This window comes from Rhinocladiella mackenziei, assembly GCF_000835555.1.
Source record: "Rhinocladiella mackenziei CBS 650.93 unplaced genomic scaffold supercont1.9, whole genome shotgun sequence".
Classification (NCBI taxonomy): domain Eukaryota; kingdom Fungi; phylum Ascomycota; class Eurotiomycetes; order Chaetothyriales; family Herpotrichiellaceae; genus Rhinocladiella; species Rhinocladiella mackenziei.
In genome coordinates, this window is record NW_013550596.1 from 849,074 (window position 1) to 864,072 (window position 14,999).

The following is a 14,999-nucleotide window of genomic DNA, read 5'->3' on the forward strand; positions in this document are numbered from 1 at the left end:
ATGGTGCAAAAAGACTTCAAAACACTGTCAAGCCTTCCTCTCTATCCAGTTTTCATGACCCTCTTCACCCCGTGGTGAAATGTTGCTCGCTCATTCAGAGCCTTGGTAGCCTTGTTTGATATCCTCTTCAAGACTGTAGTAAGTGAGACCTCATGAGATATTTTATTATGCCTTGTTCGCGTCGTTCTTTGTAGTGGAGCAAATTCTGGTGCCACCATTTTGGCTGCACCTTGATGTCTTTCCGGTGTTAGTTATACCCACCTAGGACACACCAACAGGGATGCACTCAAGTTGTCCAGATATATTTCGCACAACATGATCCAAGCATCAACCGACCCAAGAAGGAACTCAAAGAGTTCAGCAAAGTGTTCCTCACAGCCGGATCTACCGACGGGGGTAGAGATTATGATCATCCAACAGGTGAGGCTATCTCGCATGTCTTTCGCAGAACACGGCTTGGAAAAGTCTTTTGCTTCGAGGTCAGGTAAAGGGAAGCATATGCCTCGTGGAAGTGTGGAGTAGCGACGATCGGTTTCTGGGTCGCGACCACATGCGCTCGACCAGAGTCTGAGCACCAGCCCGCGCATAATATAGGTATGACAAGGAGCTGGAGCTGCAGCCGAAACCATCTATGGGGGAGCTGGATAAACACCTTCCTTACGTGGTACGACTAATTAGAATCACCTTCATTCATTCAACCGTTGTCCAAGCGATATTTGCAACAACGATAGGAACTCAACTGACGAGGCTGTGGATTCAGGGGAGGACATTTTCGGTTAGGACTTCCCATCGATATCTTTCAGGGTAACTGGGCCGGCCACGTTTGGGTTGTTTGCAGTACAGATGTAGAGATTTTCGCGCATCTCGACGGCGTCAAGTACTGAGAAGAGTAGAAGACTCTGCATTGCAATCCATTTCCAGCACAAAGTGGTCAAATGAGAAGCCACACCAATTTCTACGCTTTTTGGCAATATACCCTGTGTAAACTCTTGTGAGGGCCTGGACAGTGGACGGACATGCAACCAGAGTCCATAATATGGAGAAGAAATTTGAGAACTTATTGCTTGCACTGAATGCCAGCCGCAAATGGTGTGAGAGACTCAATCATACCCCGATATAAGTCCCGCCTTTCGAACATCTCTAGCTTCATCTTACACTTCAGAAACACACGAGACAGCATGGTTTCAATAGTAATACGCTACAGCTTCTTACAGTCTTAGAGTATACCAGCAACAAAGCAGATTGTTGCCCTAGCGGGTCCAGACTCTAGATGGCAAAGTCGGGGGCTGCAAGTGGCGAATTCAAGGACCCTCAATAGGGACTTCTCGCTCTACATACACTTGTCCGTATGCCTTCTCCAAGGTCCAATCGTACGAGTTTTGCTGTTTCAATCCGATCTATAGGCCTTGTGACAAGAGTTACGAGCCCGGTTTGCACTCTGCCCTAGTGCATATGTCCTCCGAAGACTCGCGCCTGGGTAATAGATTGATTTATCTGCTCGTTACTCGACGACACTACTAGTTCCCTGACACGACATTGACTCAGCACACTCACTGGGAAGGCACAAATTCTACACATTTTAAACATGGTGGCCACTTGATTTGAGAGAGAGAAAGAGAAAGTAAATATATATACACACCAATACGTTTCTCGATCAAACTCTATCTTCTCCCAATAAAGCTTGTCGAACCTTCACTCCCAACCCATTCAATCGCTCTCGTGGCTCATTCGAGTACACAATCCGTATATACTGAGCCTCATCGTTGGTCCCCCAACCCATCATCGGAGTCACACAGAGGCCTGCTTTCAAAAGAGCCTCCGCAGCATTATCAGCCGTCCAATTCATCGTATCCACGCGCAACAACATTGACCAACCTCCATCAGGCTTTCCAAAGGGTAACCCACTGAGCTCCTCCATTACCAGATCCCGCCGAAACTGTAATTCATTCACGTACTCTTGTAGTGTCGTCTTAGATCTCTCCAGCGCTACTTTCGCCGCCTTCTGCGTAATCCCAACTGGCACAACCACATTCGCCATCGAGACCAATGCGACATCTTGCATGATTTGCTCAGGTCCAACGATCCATCCTACTCGCCAACCTATCATCCGCAGTTCCTTCGATGCCGAGCCGATAGTGATCGTTCGCTCGGCCATCCCAGGTAGACCCGCCGGATGAATAACTGGTAGTCCGTCGAAGAGAAGCCTCTCCATCGCCGCATCGAGGATGAGCAGAATATCATATTTTACGCACAACTCTGCGATCAGTGCCCAATCTCGCTCATGCAAGTACGCACCAGTCGGCATGGACGGAGACATCAGGACCATTGTCGTGATGTTTGACTCCGAAGATTCCACGGCTTCTCTCAACCGTTCGAGGTCCAAAGTCCACGACTGCCCAGCATGAAAGCTGAACGGAACCAGAACTGGAACACCACCTGCAAGACGGACGCGGTTCAACAAGCCCGCATACACGGGCTCCATTAAAAGTACGCCGTCGCCGTCTTCCACCGTGGCCAGCAACACGTTCAGGATCCCACTCAGGCCTCCCGCAGAGATGATGCAGTTTTTCTCACCGGTGTACTCTACGATCCCGGTGGTCATGGAACTCACATGCGCGGCAACTGCGTTTCGCAGCTCCAGCTGCCCGAGAAATGGTAGGTAGCTGTTATCATCGTCACTGATGGCTGCGGCGGAAGTCGTTTGTGCTACGATGGGGTCGGGTGGGATATCCACGTCGAGGTTCTCGAGGCGTAGCAATTTTTCATGTTTCTGACTGTCTGAAGACTTTGGCTGGTTTGATTTCTGTTTGTCGGCGATGTCTCCCATTTTATCGACGCCGATGCCGTGGAGGGTGGTGACTCTGTTTGGTCTGCTGCGATGCATTGTGGTGAACCGACTAGGACGAGATACGTTTCTTGGACGATTGGATAAGGTGAGAAGCTCTAGAAAATTTGAAATTAGAAATAATGATCTCAGAAGGTTGGTATGAGAGTGCAAATTGAAAGACTTCGGTCTTGAAGAGAATTTGGGAAGCATGACGCCTTGTGACAAGATGGGAAGTAGAATGGTGGTACATCGTGAGGAGAACGCTAGACACGGTGGAAGTCTCTTGGAGATTTGCCTTAGGTACGAAAGACTCAAGTACAAACCGTCCTATCATTTCTGCTCTCTCCGCTATGCGTCTACAGGATTGCAGTTTCGTAGGGACTCTGAACTATCAAATAAATGAACGGAGGTCATAATTCAGGAACGGAGGGGACACATTTGGAAAAGCTGAAAATGCAAAATACAATCTATCTGCGAAGTCGCATCGGCCCAGGCTTCATGCCTGTCTCAAGAACCAGAGGCCGAACTTGGCCTTTATGGAGTAGCACATATTCGTTTGGTTCCACGGCCGGACCGCGAGATAATGCAGATGTTCAACGATAGAAAAGAACCTGCGAGTAGAGCTTTTTGGGCTCAAGCAGCATCGCGGAACTTTGACTTATATCTTGTCTACTGAATTGTAAAAGTTTGTCACATGCCGCCTGTATGAAAAGATCAAGAGATGACATTATTCTTCGTTGGCGTTAATGTAGTTTCGATTTCACTCGGACTTGGTAAGGCTGAGTTTGGGAAATTCGTTACGGGAAGAAAATGCATCATGGACCAGTACAAAAATTATCGATCAATCAAACGCTTGTCCAATCACGAAGATCATACCCTGTCAGGCCACACTTCAGAGCCAGAAGTCCGCCTCACCGGTCGCCAACTAATAGGATATACAGCATTAGCGACATGGTGGGGCGCCTCGAAGAGGAAGAAAGGTGGCCTCTCTGGTGCATTCGAGTCGCTGCTAAGCCAAAGCAGCGTTCCCTCCAAGTGGCGTTGAATTTCCGAGCATGTCCTCACCTATGGTACGAGGTCGTCTAGGTGGTAGATTGAGTGAGGTGATTGTGTCTTCCAGCGCAGCGGGTCCAAGGCCGGATCTCCGTCGGGAATGCAAACTTGATAACATATTCTCTACCATTGCAGCGGCACCAGATCTTATACTCGTAAAGGTACCTCCTCACCAAAAAGACTCCCTAAGTTCAGTTTGATATAACCGTAGGTAGTTCTTCTTTACAATTTTCAAGGCCTTTTTGGCGCTGCCTGCGTCAGAGCCTGGGAACTCTTTGCAAAGGAGAAAGTTGTCTCTGGTGCCTTTGAATGAGTTCCGGCAAATGAATGTTCAACCACGGTCTTCCTAATGGCCAAGGGTCTTCTACACAAACACCGCACCGCCATTCGCACAGGTCGTCGACCCAGTCACCCAGCGCGATTGCTCTTCACAGAGAAATGCCACAATAGGCACAATATCATCGACCTCACCGGTCCTCGGCGCTGCAGGTGTGTTCTTATAGTACGTTTCCATGGTAGCCAGGATTTCCGGAGATGACTCGCTATGTCGTGCAAGAAAAAGGGGTGAGTCAACTTGTTTGATACCTCGAAAACGGGTTATGAAAGGTGGTGCACCCTAATTGAAGAGAAAAGGGACTTACGCCATCATATCCGTCGCTACAGGTCCGGGGTTGACATTATTCACAGTGACGCCGTACTCATGGCCCAGTTCCAATGCCCATTGTCTCGCAAAGCTCTCCATGGCTGCTTTCGTCGCGCCATAGACGGTATTTCCTAACCATGCTGATTGCATGGTATTGTCTCGTCAATACCCATGCTCAATGTCCATCACGAGAAGATCGGGACCTTGATAGGATCCAAGACTTTAATTCCGGACTTACGTTGTCTCCCGATAACACTGCCCAAATTCACAATTCGGCCTCCCCTTCTCAAATACGGCAAACACGCCTGGACCAAAAACATCGGGAATCGCATATTCGTATTGACAACCTTTTCGAAATGCTCGTACGTGGCATCCTTGAGCATCATCTCATCGCCCGCACCGGCGTTGTTGATAATGATATCGATCCCGCCGTCAAATTTGAGCGCGGCATCGACCACGAGTTTTGGCGCGTTCTTGTCTTTGCAGTCGGCCTTGATGGCCTCTGCTTCGCCGCCTGCGGCTTTGATCGTGGAGACTACAGCCTCTGCTTTACCAGGACTGGCAACGTAGGTGATGAGGACGTTGGCGCCGCGTTTGGCGAGTTCAATCGCGATGCCGGCGCCGATTCCTCGTGAGCCGCCGGTGACAATGGCCACTTTGCCTGTAAGACTCATGGCGGGATGGCGTGAAACAGAAGCTGTGTTAGTGTATTGTTTAGGGAGAGGAAAGGAGACAACGGAGGATGAGGGCAGAAGTTGGAGCAAGTGATGGAATAGCACTCGACATGAAGATCAATGAAGACCTTGATGGGTAGAGGTGCAGGTCGCCCCGTGACAGGACGGTGGAACAGACATCACCTTATGATACCAGGTACAGATTCTCTCCTACGCTTTTCGGACATATCCAAGCAACCCCATTCATTCCATTGGTTCCACGAGAGATCTTCAGGGCGCGAAAGGGTTATATTCGCCTAGTGTGGTAAGGCTAGGTCGGAAAATTGGGTTGCTTCTAGGCTAGCACAGACTGGATGTCTCGACACGCTTATCAGTAGCAGCGAGGGCCTTATCGAGACAAATCCACGGCCTTGCCAGGATGTCAAGTGAAATATGTGATTTTCAAGGTCAATGGGTGCCCTGTGCATCACAACGTTCGAGAGCCGAGTCGCTGCAGAAACAGAAGCCGTGACCTTGCAAGGCTGCACAAGGATGAATGCAATCATCCTAGCTCGGATATTTTGGGGCGACTCTATAATCTAAATCTCGCAAACCCCATCTAGCAATATATATGATTCTTCGTTCCGAAAATCCGTCTCATTCATGAGAACCAGTACAGCTCTCCAAGCACAATCGCACACGAGATGGTGATCTGCATCAACAAGGGAAAAGTATTGACAAGAGCAAACTTGAGTTGACTGACATGGACACCCTTGTCCGCCAAAAGACCTCGCCACAGTAATCCAGCAAGACTCCCTGCAAAAGTCCAGCTGAAGGCGCCAATGTTACTGCCCATCGCGACGGCGTAAATCGCGGCCTTCAGCAGACGATGGTCTGCCAGCACGGCTGGCGATTGCGAAAATGCTGGATCTCGCATGATCTCAACCAGGATGATCGTGGCCCCGATATTGGTGCCCGCTAGAGGACACAGGAATGCCGCACTCACAAATCCCATGAAGAAGGCGGTCTTTGCAGGATCGGTGCAGGCGTTGGCAAATCCTCGTGCGAATATCCCGATCCATCCCCGTTGCTGCATGCCACGGACCAGAATGAATTCGCACATGGCGAAAGGTAAGAGTGGGATTGGCAACCGCACGACCGTCCTGGTCGTTCCTGGAAAACGGCGAGCAAGGCGTCTCATTACCGAGGTAAGAGTAACAGTTTCCGAATCAGCTAGCAGCTCCTCGGGCTCCAGCGAAGGCGAAGAATCGGGACCTTCGGATTTCGATTTGCAAAGATCATCCAGTTTTTGTTCTTGACTCCGCCTGACACCACTTCTGTCAACGTGTTGGTGTGCTGCAGCTTGATCGGCCTCTTGTTCTTCTGCAGCCCTCTTTTGACCTCGCAGATCCCACCAATCTCTTCCCACATTGAAAATAAAGGCCAAGACACCTGCTGGCATTGTCACCATCCAGACCTCGACTGCATGGTTGGGGACGAAGCTTGTGCCGACCAGGACAGCGACAGTAATCAGCATGAGGGCGCTCAGAAAGATTGCACCCTTTCGGTCGCGGAGCTTCGACCATGGGTCCTCTGTAATCGGGGTCAGAGTTTTGGGGATCTTCTTCCAGAACATGATCATCAGAATCGGATAGGTCAGAATTGCAGGGATTATGGATGGCAAGATGGTCCATTTGGTGAAACCAGTCAAGAAATTCAACGAAAAGCTCCCGGCGATGAGAATATTGGTAGGGTTTGAAGAGACGAGAACCGCCGAGGCAGTATTTGCAGCCATGAACTCGCTGAAAATCCATGCTTCAGGCGCAATTTTAGTGTGATGAGTGAGGTATGCTAGAAACTGGTGGACCGTCAGCGTTTTGGCAATCACGAGGATTGTTATCGACCCACCGGAGTGCCTGAGAGGATCAAGGGGTCGTTTCCCACGATGCATGCAGTCAGGAGGAAAAACGTATACAGATAGGTGAACAGTAATCGGCCTGAACTGCCCCCTCGCTTAGAGACCCAAAGAGCAATTGCTTCTAGAGCACCAGTTCCATCAAGCGCGATTGATATGTAGGCCTATGGTCATTAGCTCACGCCTGGTTATGGGCGGGTTCCCTGCATACGAACGAAATAAACAGAACCAAAACATCGTATGGTTTGATATCTTCGTCGCCTTTGATTCCAAGTTTGATCGTGCTGCCATTGATGGTGGTTGTAGCCAGCAACAAAATCACTCCAGTTACCGGCGCTGTCTTGAGCGATAATGAGAAATAGAGCTGCCGCTCCGATAAGCGGTCGTGATCCTCTGCGGCGATTATTCGGGTCGTTCTCAGCAGAAGCAGGATGGGTCGTTGCAAATACCAAGGGAGAGGGATATGTACAGGCCAGATAACGAAAATGGACACAATGCAAAAGACTGTCAAAATGATGCCGCTGTGACCATTCAGGTAGTCTTGCTGGATGCCATTGTCGATCATTCGGGCCGCAACTGTGACCTTCTGGGAGGTCGCCTGAAGATTCTAAGCACTTTGTCAGGCATGATTAGATGAGGGAGAAAAAGGTTGAAGACTGTAAAGAAACTTGGTACGAAAATCCGCGGTTATCTCCCGACGGGGGGTGCTTGGGTACTTTCTGCTACATCCAAGTACCTGCACGAAATTGGAGAACATTTCCCCCACCAAAGAAGAAATTTATTTTGCGGTGTTTGTCCGTGTAAACACCATGAATCCGCTACTCCAACTATGTGCCGTTGGCACGTCATATTTGTTCCTTCTTGACTTATTCTGATAGTTCACAATGTCTCGCCCTGAAGATCTTCTCCCACCCGACCTCTACTACAATGACACCGAGTCCACAAAATACACTACTTCCTCCCGCATCCAAGCCATCCAGGCTTCCATGACCAACCGCGCCCTCGAGCTTCTCGACCTCGATCAACCGTCGCTCATTCTAGACATAGGCTGTGGCTCGGGTCTGTCAGGCGAAATCCTTTCTGAAGACGGCCACATATGGGTAGGTATGGACATATCGCCCAGTATGCTGGACATTGCATTACAACGAGAAGATGTCGAAGGAGATTTGTTTCTGGCGGACATGGGTCAGGGCATACCCTTTCGAGCGGGTACATTTGATGCTGCCATTAGCATCAGCGCTGTACAGTGGCTTTGCAATGCCGAAACCAGCGGTGTCAGTCCTGAAGGAAGATTGAGGAGGTTCTTCGACGGTCTTTACGCGTCATTACGAAGAGGTGGGAAGGCAGTCTGTCAGTTCTACCCCAAAAACGAGCACCAGCGTACCATGATTAGCTCAGCTGCCATACGTGCGGGCTTTGGCGCCGGCATTCTCGAAGACGATGGCGGGACGAAGAACGTCAAGACATATCTTGTGTTGAGTGTAGGGGGAGGCGATATCACTAGAGCAGTGGCCAAGATGGAGGGTATTGACATTGAGGACGGCAGGAAAATCAGAGACGCAATGCAAAGAGGGAAAAAGAACGGCGCAGATGCCAAGGGAAGTAAACAATGGGTTCTGAAGAGGAAGGAAAAGATGAGAGGGAAGGGCAAGATTGTCAAGGCCGATTCAAAATATACCGGACGACGGCGAGGACCGAAGTTCTGACCCCGACCACATCAGCGAGACGTTCCACAATCAGCTATTTGGGACTTATGCCTGTGGCCTATGCTTTCCTAACCCCACGAGCAGCTGAGTGAGTGATGATAATTCATCTCAGACTCCAACTGGCAGACTGGAGTATGCGCACCTCCAAGCTGTCCAGGTCCAGAGGCCGAGACATGATGAGTTTCAATCCCAACCAACGAATGTCTGTGACGTAGAGAACACCGGAAGCTCATTGAATGAGCCAAGGGCATACAACACATAAGACAGTGTGGCATCTAAACTCGTCTAGACGCTGGGATATGAACAGATCAGCCTGAACGAGTCAAACACGCCTGGCCTTTGTCAGGCTAACAGCCATCAATTCAAATTCGAACACCATATGTCCCAAGGTATCCTAAACCCAGTGCAGAATATGGTATGATACAAGCCAGACTGACCATGCAGAAGCCAAAAGTACGACAATGCATCCCCCGTTTGATGCAGCCCCAAGCAGTCAGACCCCGGTAACGCCGGCGTCGCCCCATGCGAAGCATCTGTACTGTGTGACAGGCGAACAGCTCCAAAGGAATCGAGATTAATGACATGCAATGCAAACTGGGGAACCCCCTTTCCAATCCGAGGATGGAATTCCGACCGCGATCCCAATATTCCCGGGGTGATTAATCACACTCAAAGTCCCTATTGAGTCCAAGGCAAAATTTTGGAGGAAAAAATTAAAAAAAATAAAAATTCCTCGCTTCATGAGGTAATGCCACATTCATGACCTGGGATTTTCCCATTCAATGCAAAATCTTTTGGCAGCATACATGTCCTCAGTCCAAATCGTCGAAATTGTCTCCCTCTGGGTCGGTATCGGGTCATCTAGCACGATTCGTCTTTAACTTGCCTTGATATCCGGCTCGAGGCCGTTTAGAGCCCGTGTGGCTCTCAGCTGAGTCTTCCTTCAAATCCTCCAACAATCACGTGGTCCCCATTTGCTTTGTCTTTCCCGCTCTCCTCAATATGGCCATGATCCATAGTATCATCGTGTTCATGCTCGTGTGGTTTAGCGACAGGTTTTTGATTTTCGTACGCTTCTGATCCTGTTTCGACGCGCTTCCCATTCTCATCGAGCCTGAAGTCACTTCCTACACGGGTTTCCTTGAACTGTACAAAGTCATCTTTGGCTTTCCCGCCGCCTCCACGTTCCCCGAACTTAGGCTTCGGAGGCGGGTCTTTATTCCTCTCCCATCCCGTCACGAATACTTTGCTGCCGCTGATGCCGAACTTGGGCAACGGGTGAGCTTCTGTGTTGAACACAACACTGTCGAGAGGAAAGAAATCATCATCCGAAAAGAGCAGGTAGAAATACTTGAGCGTCTCGGCTAACCAGAAGCTCTCCATGTTATCTCGCCTTTTGCGCTCCTTGACTGGATTGTCCATGACGGTGTCCAGGGAAGTGTACGCATAGACTGTGCCGAGGACTTCATCGACGACTTTTGTATGTTCGCAGAACGCTTCGAACATTTCCCATCCCCATTCCCGATACTTTCGGTCCTTGGTGATTCGGTACATGTAGAAAAGCGATTCGACAGTCTCGGGTCTTTGAAGATTGTGCACGTCATTAGAGTGGATGTCATAATCTGATCTCCAATCTGCACTGAGATTGTCGGAAAGGGGACCAGATTCTGGCGGTGACCATTCTGGATCAACGTGGCCTTCCCATTGTCGAGGCGGATTGTCGGTGAGGAAGTAGGCAATTTCAGGGGCCAGGCCCGTCGGTGTGACTTTATACATTCCCCAGCAGGTTTTCATCAATTCTTCCGCAAGTTTGAGATTCTCATCGTGTTTCTTCGTCCATTGACTTCCAAGCCTGGCTTTCGCTTCTTCAACTGTCTGACCTTCAGTGACAGCGAGCGTGATTGTTCCGGGCAAGAAGCAAACCAGGTGATCCATTTTAGCAGTCAACGGTAAACGAAGACCGTGCTGTCTTTCGGCGAGAATTGTCAATGAAGCGGACTTTGAGTACGTGATCAAGTGCTTCTTGATGCCTTCCAGTGCTTCCTCCCACATATCGAGGTAGATCCTCTCTACCTTACCTGTTTGTAGGTATTGCTTAATCAGGTATTCGTAATAGCTATCACCGCGCGATCCTAGTCGAATATTCTCGCCTTGAAATTCTCCGGTTGCCGGGTATATGAAGATAGGAAGTAACCCATCTTCCCGACGTTGCGAATCGATGACTTTGATTATATTCTCTGCTTGCTGCCAGTACACTGGTTCACCTGTGATTTTGGCAAGATATTTCATCTCCAGTTGAAGTGTCGCTGCCTCGGCAGTAGAGGAGGCTCCGGCGTCAAGATGTGACGTGATTCCCTGACTGGTGTTCAAGTTCACTGAAGCATATGGAATGCCAGACGGCGAGTCGTATGCACCAAGAAGACGATCAGCAAGATCCGTCGCTTTCTCAATGTAGAGATCTTCTCCTGGTTGATTGACATCATCGTCGCGCTGAGGTGCAAGATTGGGAAAGGTAGTGGAGATATAGTGAGCTGATAGTAAACCTCCCAGCATTCGAATCGTGGTTTCAAACGTGTTGACATCGTGATCGGCCGTATAAGAGAGCGATGTCGATATCCATTCTCTTGCTTTGGCAACCTCTTCAGTCAGGTTCATCATCATCGCAGTATCCAGCGCGTCGACGATTATCCAACCCATTCCTCCTTCAACCATGTTCCTCCCTTTTCGTGACAAGGGATGATATTCATCCATTCCCCACGCATACTTCTCATATCCTCCCCATGACGTCTTGAACACCTCCTTCACCGCCTCCCTTTGTTTGGACCAGTCTTCGTCATGGAAAAAGGAATGTTGATGTTCAGCTGGGTCATACACTCGATCAGAACTCCAAGGTAACCAGCGCATCCACCAGAGAAATAGTAATGACACGGATCCGATCAGACCGAGAACTCTTTTCCGTTGTAACGGACGCCTCCGCCGGCTTGAGGGAAAATGTGGCTTGTCCTTGTACATTGGTAAATCCTTGTCTTCCCCAAAGATGTCATTAATTCTTGAAGTAATCCCTGCCGCAGGTGCACCTTTCGCATGTCCATTACTGTGCTTCTGATGCCAGGAGGTATCTTCAAAGGTTCGTTGGCTACTCGTGAACGAGGGGACATTCTGGGGGATTTGGAAAGTCATTGGGAGGAATCGGGCCAGCCGAATGGGCAACTCGCGGACTTGTCAAGGGGAGGAATAGAAGGTATACCGAGCGGGTTATTGAAGATATCGTGGGCTTGAAATATACATTATAACAAATAGGCAAATAATAGAGATCTACTATACACGTCAATGTGACGGAAATGAATAAGAGGAGGATTGGGCCTCAGGCTTATTCTGACGTCGTAAAAAAAAAAGTTGCCCCGAGTTCGAAGAAATCATGCCGCTTTACAGTAACAAATCAATCGAGCCGTCTACCATACGGAATAGCACATGAAGAACAAGGCGATATGAATTGTATTTGGTAAAATACCTTTCTACTCCACCTTTGTCCTGGTAAGGGGGCCGCAAGGCTGAAACTCCAAGAGATTGAACTAACTAGGCCTCATGTCAGAAGCAATCAATATGATATAGGAGAGTTTCTTCCCTTTACCCATGTGCAAACCACCTCAACTTCCGTCCCTTTGGAATCTTTATCATCCCATGTGCCATGGGCACGATCCCAGACTCCTTCGGCGTATTCGCTCTTTCAGGGGTCAATGCGGAGCCTCAAGCGCCTGAGAACTCTTCCATCTCTACCACTCCGTCCTGGGAGACTGCGCTTCATCTAAATGTGCCTCATATACCTCCCGATCCTCTAGTGATATCTCAAGTTAGTGGTTTTCATGGACCGGGCACTTAGACTGCTTGGTTTTGGACCATCGCGGGAGGTGTGCAACAAATCCAAGGCTCGAACCGACCCTCACACTTGGTTCTCTCTTCTCGGAACCAACTGGGCCGCTATCGACTTGCATCGCCGTGTCCATGCCACTTGATCTGTTTCTACCACTATCCCTATTCCAGCTTCCGGCAGCGAAAATAACAATGACAGCGCAATTGAGGAATATGACAAGGAGATAGGCAGGCTCGCGGCAGCCTTTTCAGTTGCCCGCTGGGGCTTATTCCACACCATCCGCAACTCGTCGTCTCGTTATTCCTTGAAGCGTCTGTTCATCGCACTTTAATACTGAGTGAAGGGGCATTTGTTCCGGCCGCGACCTTGCCATTGCTGGTGGATTTCAATCAACCACAGCCACGCATACCTGCACTTTACTGTTCCGGTATCAAGGCAATAGACCATACAGATCTCCTCGCTTCGCCATGCTTGCTGGGCGTGTGGATTCTAATGATCGGGGCTATGACAGCCATCTGCAGGCTTTGTTATCCTAGTAGTACCATACATCTTGCCTTTGCCGCCGTCGCCTCCTGCCGTGATAAGAATATTGAAGCCAATAGGTGTGGCTTTGTGTGGTACTTGCTCGAACACTTTTGTGCCGACAATACGGTTTGTTCTGTTTTGTTAATGGTGCATAATGGTCGACAAAAGCTGGCATCACATTGAATCGGAAATGCCTCGACCTTCCATTGGGTGTGTCTAATCCAAATGTAAGCAACAAGCTATCTGAACACGGGAGACATGTCATCATCGCCAGTGAACCTACAACATACAAAGTGGGGGAGTTGGGTTTGATCGAGAAAAATATCACGGTGTCGTCGTCGACGCTGAGGGGAATTGTATGGTCGAGAAAATCGAGGTTCCGGCTTCATTATTGGCTCTGGCGCTCCTGGAAGATATTTTTGACGAGACACGAGACCATGAAATCCGGATAACCGTCATGAAAAGGGTTATAGGAAAGATTTAAAGGCCCGGTGAGTTCGGTAAAACATCAGCGAAAAGCTTTGCTCTCCGAACAATAACGTATCAACATTGTCGAATAACAGTTGAGATCAAGGATGTTGACGACAGCTCTGCATCAAAGCCTCAAATTCTCCTTTGGCCAAACGAAGGACTCGATTCAGAATGCCGCCGCTTCAGACCCGGTCTTCCCTCCAATTTCTATTCCTCAACGCTTCGATCTGCGCAATCAACTCATCTCTTTTCTTCATCACCTTCCTAGCCATATCATCACTGCAAATAACCTCTTTCCCCGAGCCCGAGTCCTGTTCTCCAACTAGGTGTGATGCTTTGGCCAAAAACTCCTTTTCATCAACAAGCCCGTTCGCTAGATTCTGATGCTCGTGTCCCAGACGATCATTCCAGCTGGCCGTCAGAGTTTCGACCACTTCATGCGCTCCTCGACGAAATTGACCAACAATCGCTTTGACGGCGTCCTCCTCTTCCCCAAATCGAAACAATACATCCTGCAATTTGTTAGCAAATTCCCATGAGGAAAAGTCCCAATCTTACATTGGTGATTTGTATGATCGAGTCTAAGAGACCATATTGAGACTCCCGAGCCTTTAATTCTGGAGCCATGCATTCTGTTGTAGCGGGGTTGTTTCCTCTCAGACCAGAAAGCGAAGCTACTGGAGACATGTTATCGGTGGATTGCAAACATTGCCGACTTATTCTCTTCCACAGCGCTGACCCATCTCTAGCGAATGAATCGTTCTCATTTATCGGGGTTAAGCTTCCATTGCTATGTCTGTTGGTCGTATCCTTCCCCTCGGCTGCTTTAGAAGATGAAATTTCAGTTTGCACCTTGCTCAGTTTCGGTACATTGACTCCCAAGTGTATGCGAAAAGAGAGAGATGTTGCAGGTGGAAGTTCAGTCTCAGGTAGGTTCTCGATTTTGGCCAGCAGTCGACTCTTCTTTACTCGAATGGGTGCAGATACCGCCGATTTTGCTGATTCCTTACCAGTTCTGGGCGGTGGATCAGGGCAAGACAATCGAGGATGATCAAGTCGTCTGGTAGTCTCGTCTGGGGCATTTCGAGACGGAGGAGGGGGTATGGTTTCGATTTGCTGTGTACGCATTGTCGCTTTGGGGGCCAGGTTCGATTCCGTTTTTTGACGTCCCTAGCCTGACACATTTTTTGATATTGCACTTCGCTTGGTGTGGTTGACCTCAACATCGGGAACCAGGATGTTCATTGCAGAAGTCTGAGTAGCTTTAGAGGCGTTGTTCCCAACTTCTTGGTAAAATCTTATCCGTAGATTGTGGAAGTTTGTGGCACTTTCAAC

General features: G+C 49.1%; 6 protein-coding genes across 6 annotated transcripts; 1 reads left to right on the forward strand and 5 right to left on the reverse strand.

The window, feature by feature from the left end:
- Nucleotides 1-1,654: 1,654 nt before the first annotated feature.
- Nucleotides 1,655-2,884, reverse strand: Z518_10507 (uncharacterized protein; the record flags this gene model as incomplete). The annotated part of the gene is made up of 1 exon (XM_013412050.1): nt 1,655-2,884. One exon carries the CDS (start codon nt 2,882-2,884, stop codon nt 1,655-1,657), a length of 1,230 nt encoding a protein of 409 aa, XP_013267504.1.
- A 1,360-nt stretch (nt 2,885-4,244) lies between these two features.
- On the reverse strand, nt 4,245-5,197 carry Z518_10508 (uncharacterized protein; the record flags this gene model as incomplete). Its single annotated transcript, XM_013412051.1, has 3 exons — nt 4,245-4,422; nt 4,522-4,663; nt 4,762-5,197. 3 exons carry the CDS (start codon nt 5,195-5,197, stop codon nt 4,245-4,247), a joined length of 756 nt encoding a protein of 251 aa, XP_013267505.1.
- Nucleotides 5,198-5,837: 640 nt separating this feature from the next.
- On the reverse strand, nt 5,838-7,656 carry Z518_10509 (uncharacterized protein; the record flags this gene model as incomplete). The annotated part of the gene is made up of 3 exons (XM_013412052.1): nt 5,838-7,034; nt 7,085-7,255; nt 7,303-7,656. 3 exons carry the CDS (start codon nt 7,654-7,656, stop codon nt 5,838-5,840), a joined length of 1,722 nt encoding a protein of 573 aa, XP_013267506.1.
- Nucleotides 7,657-7,975: 319 nt separating this feature from the next.
- On the forward strand, nt 7,976-8,797 carry Z518_10510 (uncharacterized protein; the record flags this gene model as incomplete). The annotated part of the gene is made up of 1 exon (XM_013412053.1): nt 7,976-8,797. The coding sequence occupies one exon, from the start codon at nt 7,976-7,978 to the stop codon at nt 8,795-8,797; it is 822 nt and encodes a 273-aa protein (XP_013267507.1).
- A 927-nt stretch (nt 8,798-9,724) lies between these two features.
- On the reverse strand, nt 9,725-11,977 carry Z518_10511 (uncharacterized protein; the record flags this gene model as incomplete). The annotated part of the gene is made up of 1 exon (XM_013412054.1): nt 9,725-11,977. One exon carries the CDS (start codon nt 11,975-11,977, stop codon nt 9,725-9,727), a length of 2,253 nt encoding a protein of 750 aa, XP_013267508.1.
- Nucleotides 11,978-13,846: 1,869 nt separating this feature from the next.
- Nucleotides 13,847-14,792, reverse strand: Z518_10512 (uncharacterized protein; the record flags this gene model as incomplete). Its single annotated transcript, XM_013412055.1, has 2 exons — nt 13,847-14,176; nt 14,223-14,792. 2 exons carry the CDS (start codon nt 14,790-14,792, stop codon nt 13,847-13,849), a joined length of 900 nt encoding a protein of 299 aa, XP_013267509.1.
- Nucleotides 14,793-14,999: the final 207 nt, after the last annotated feature.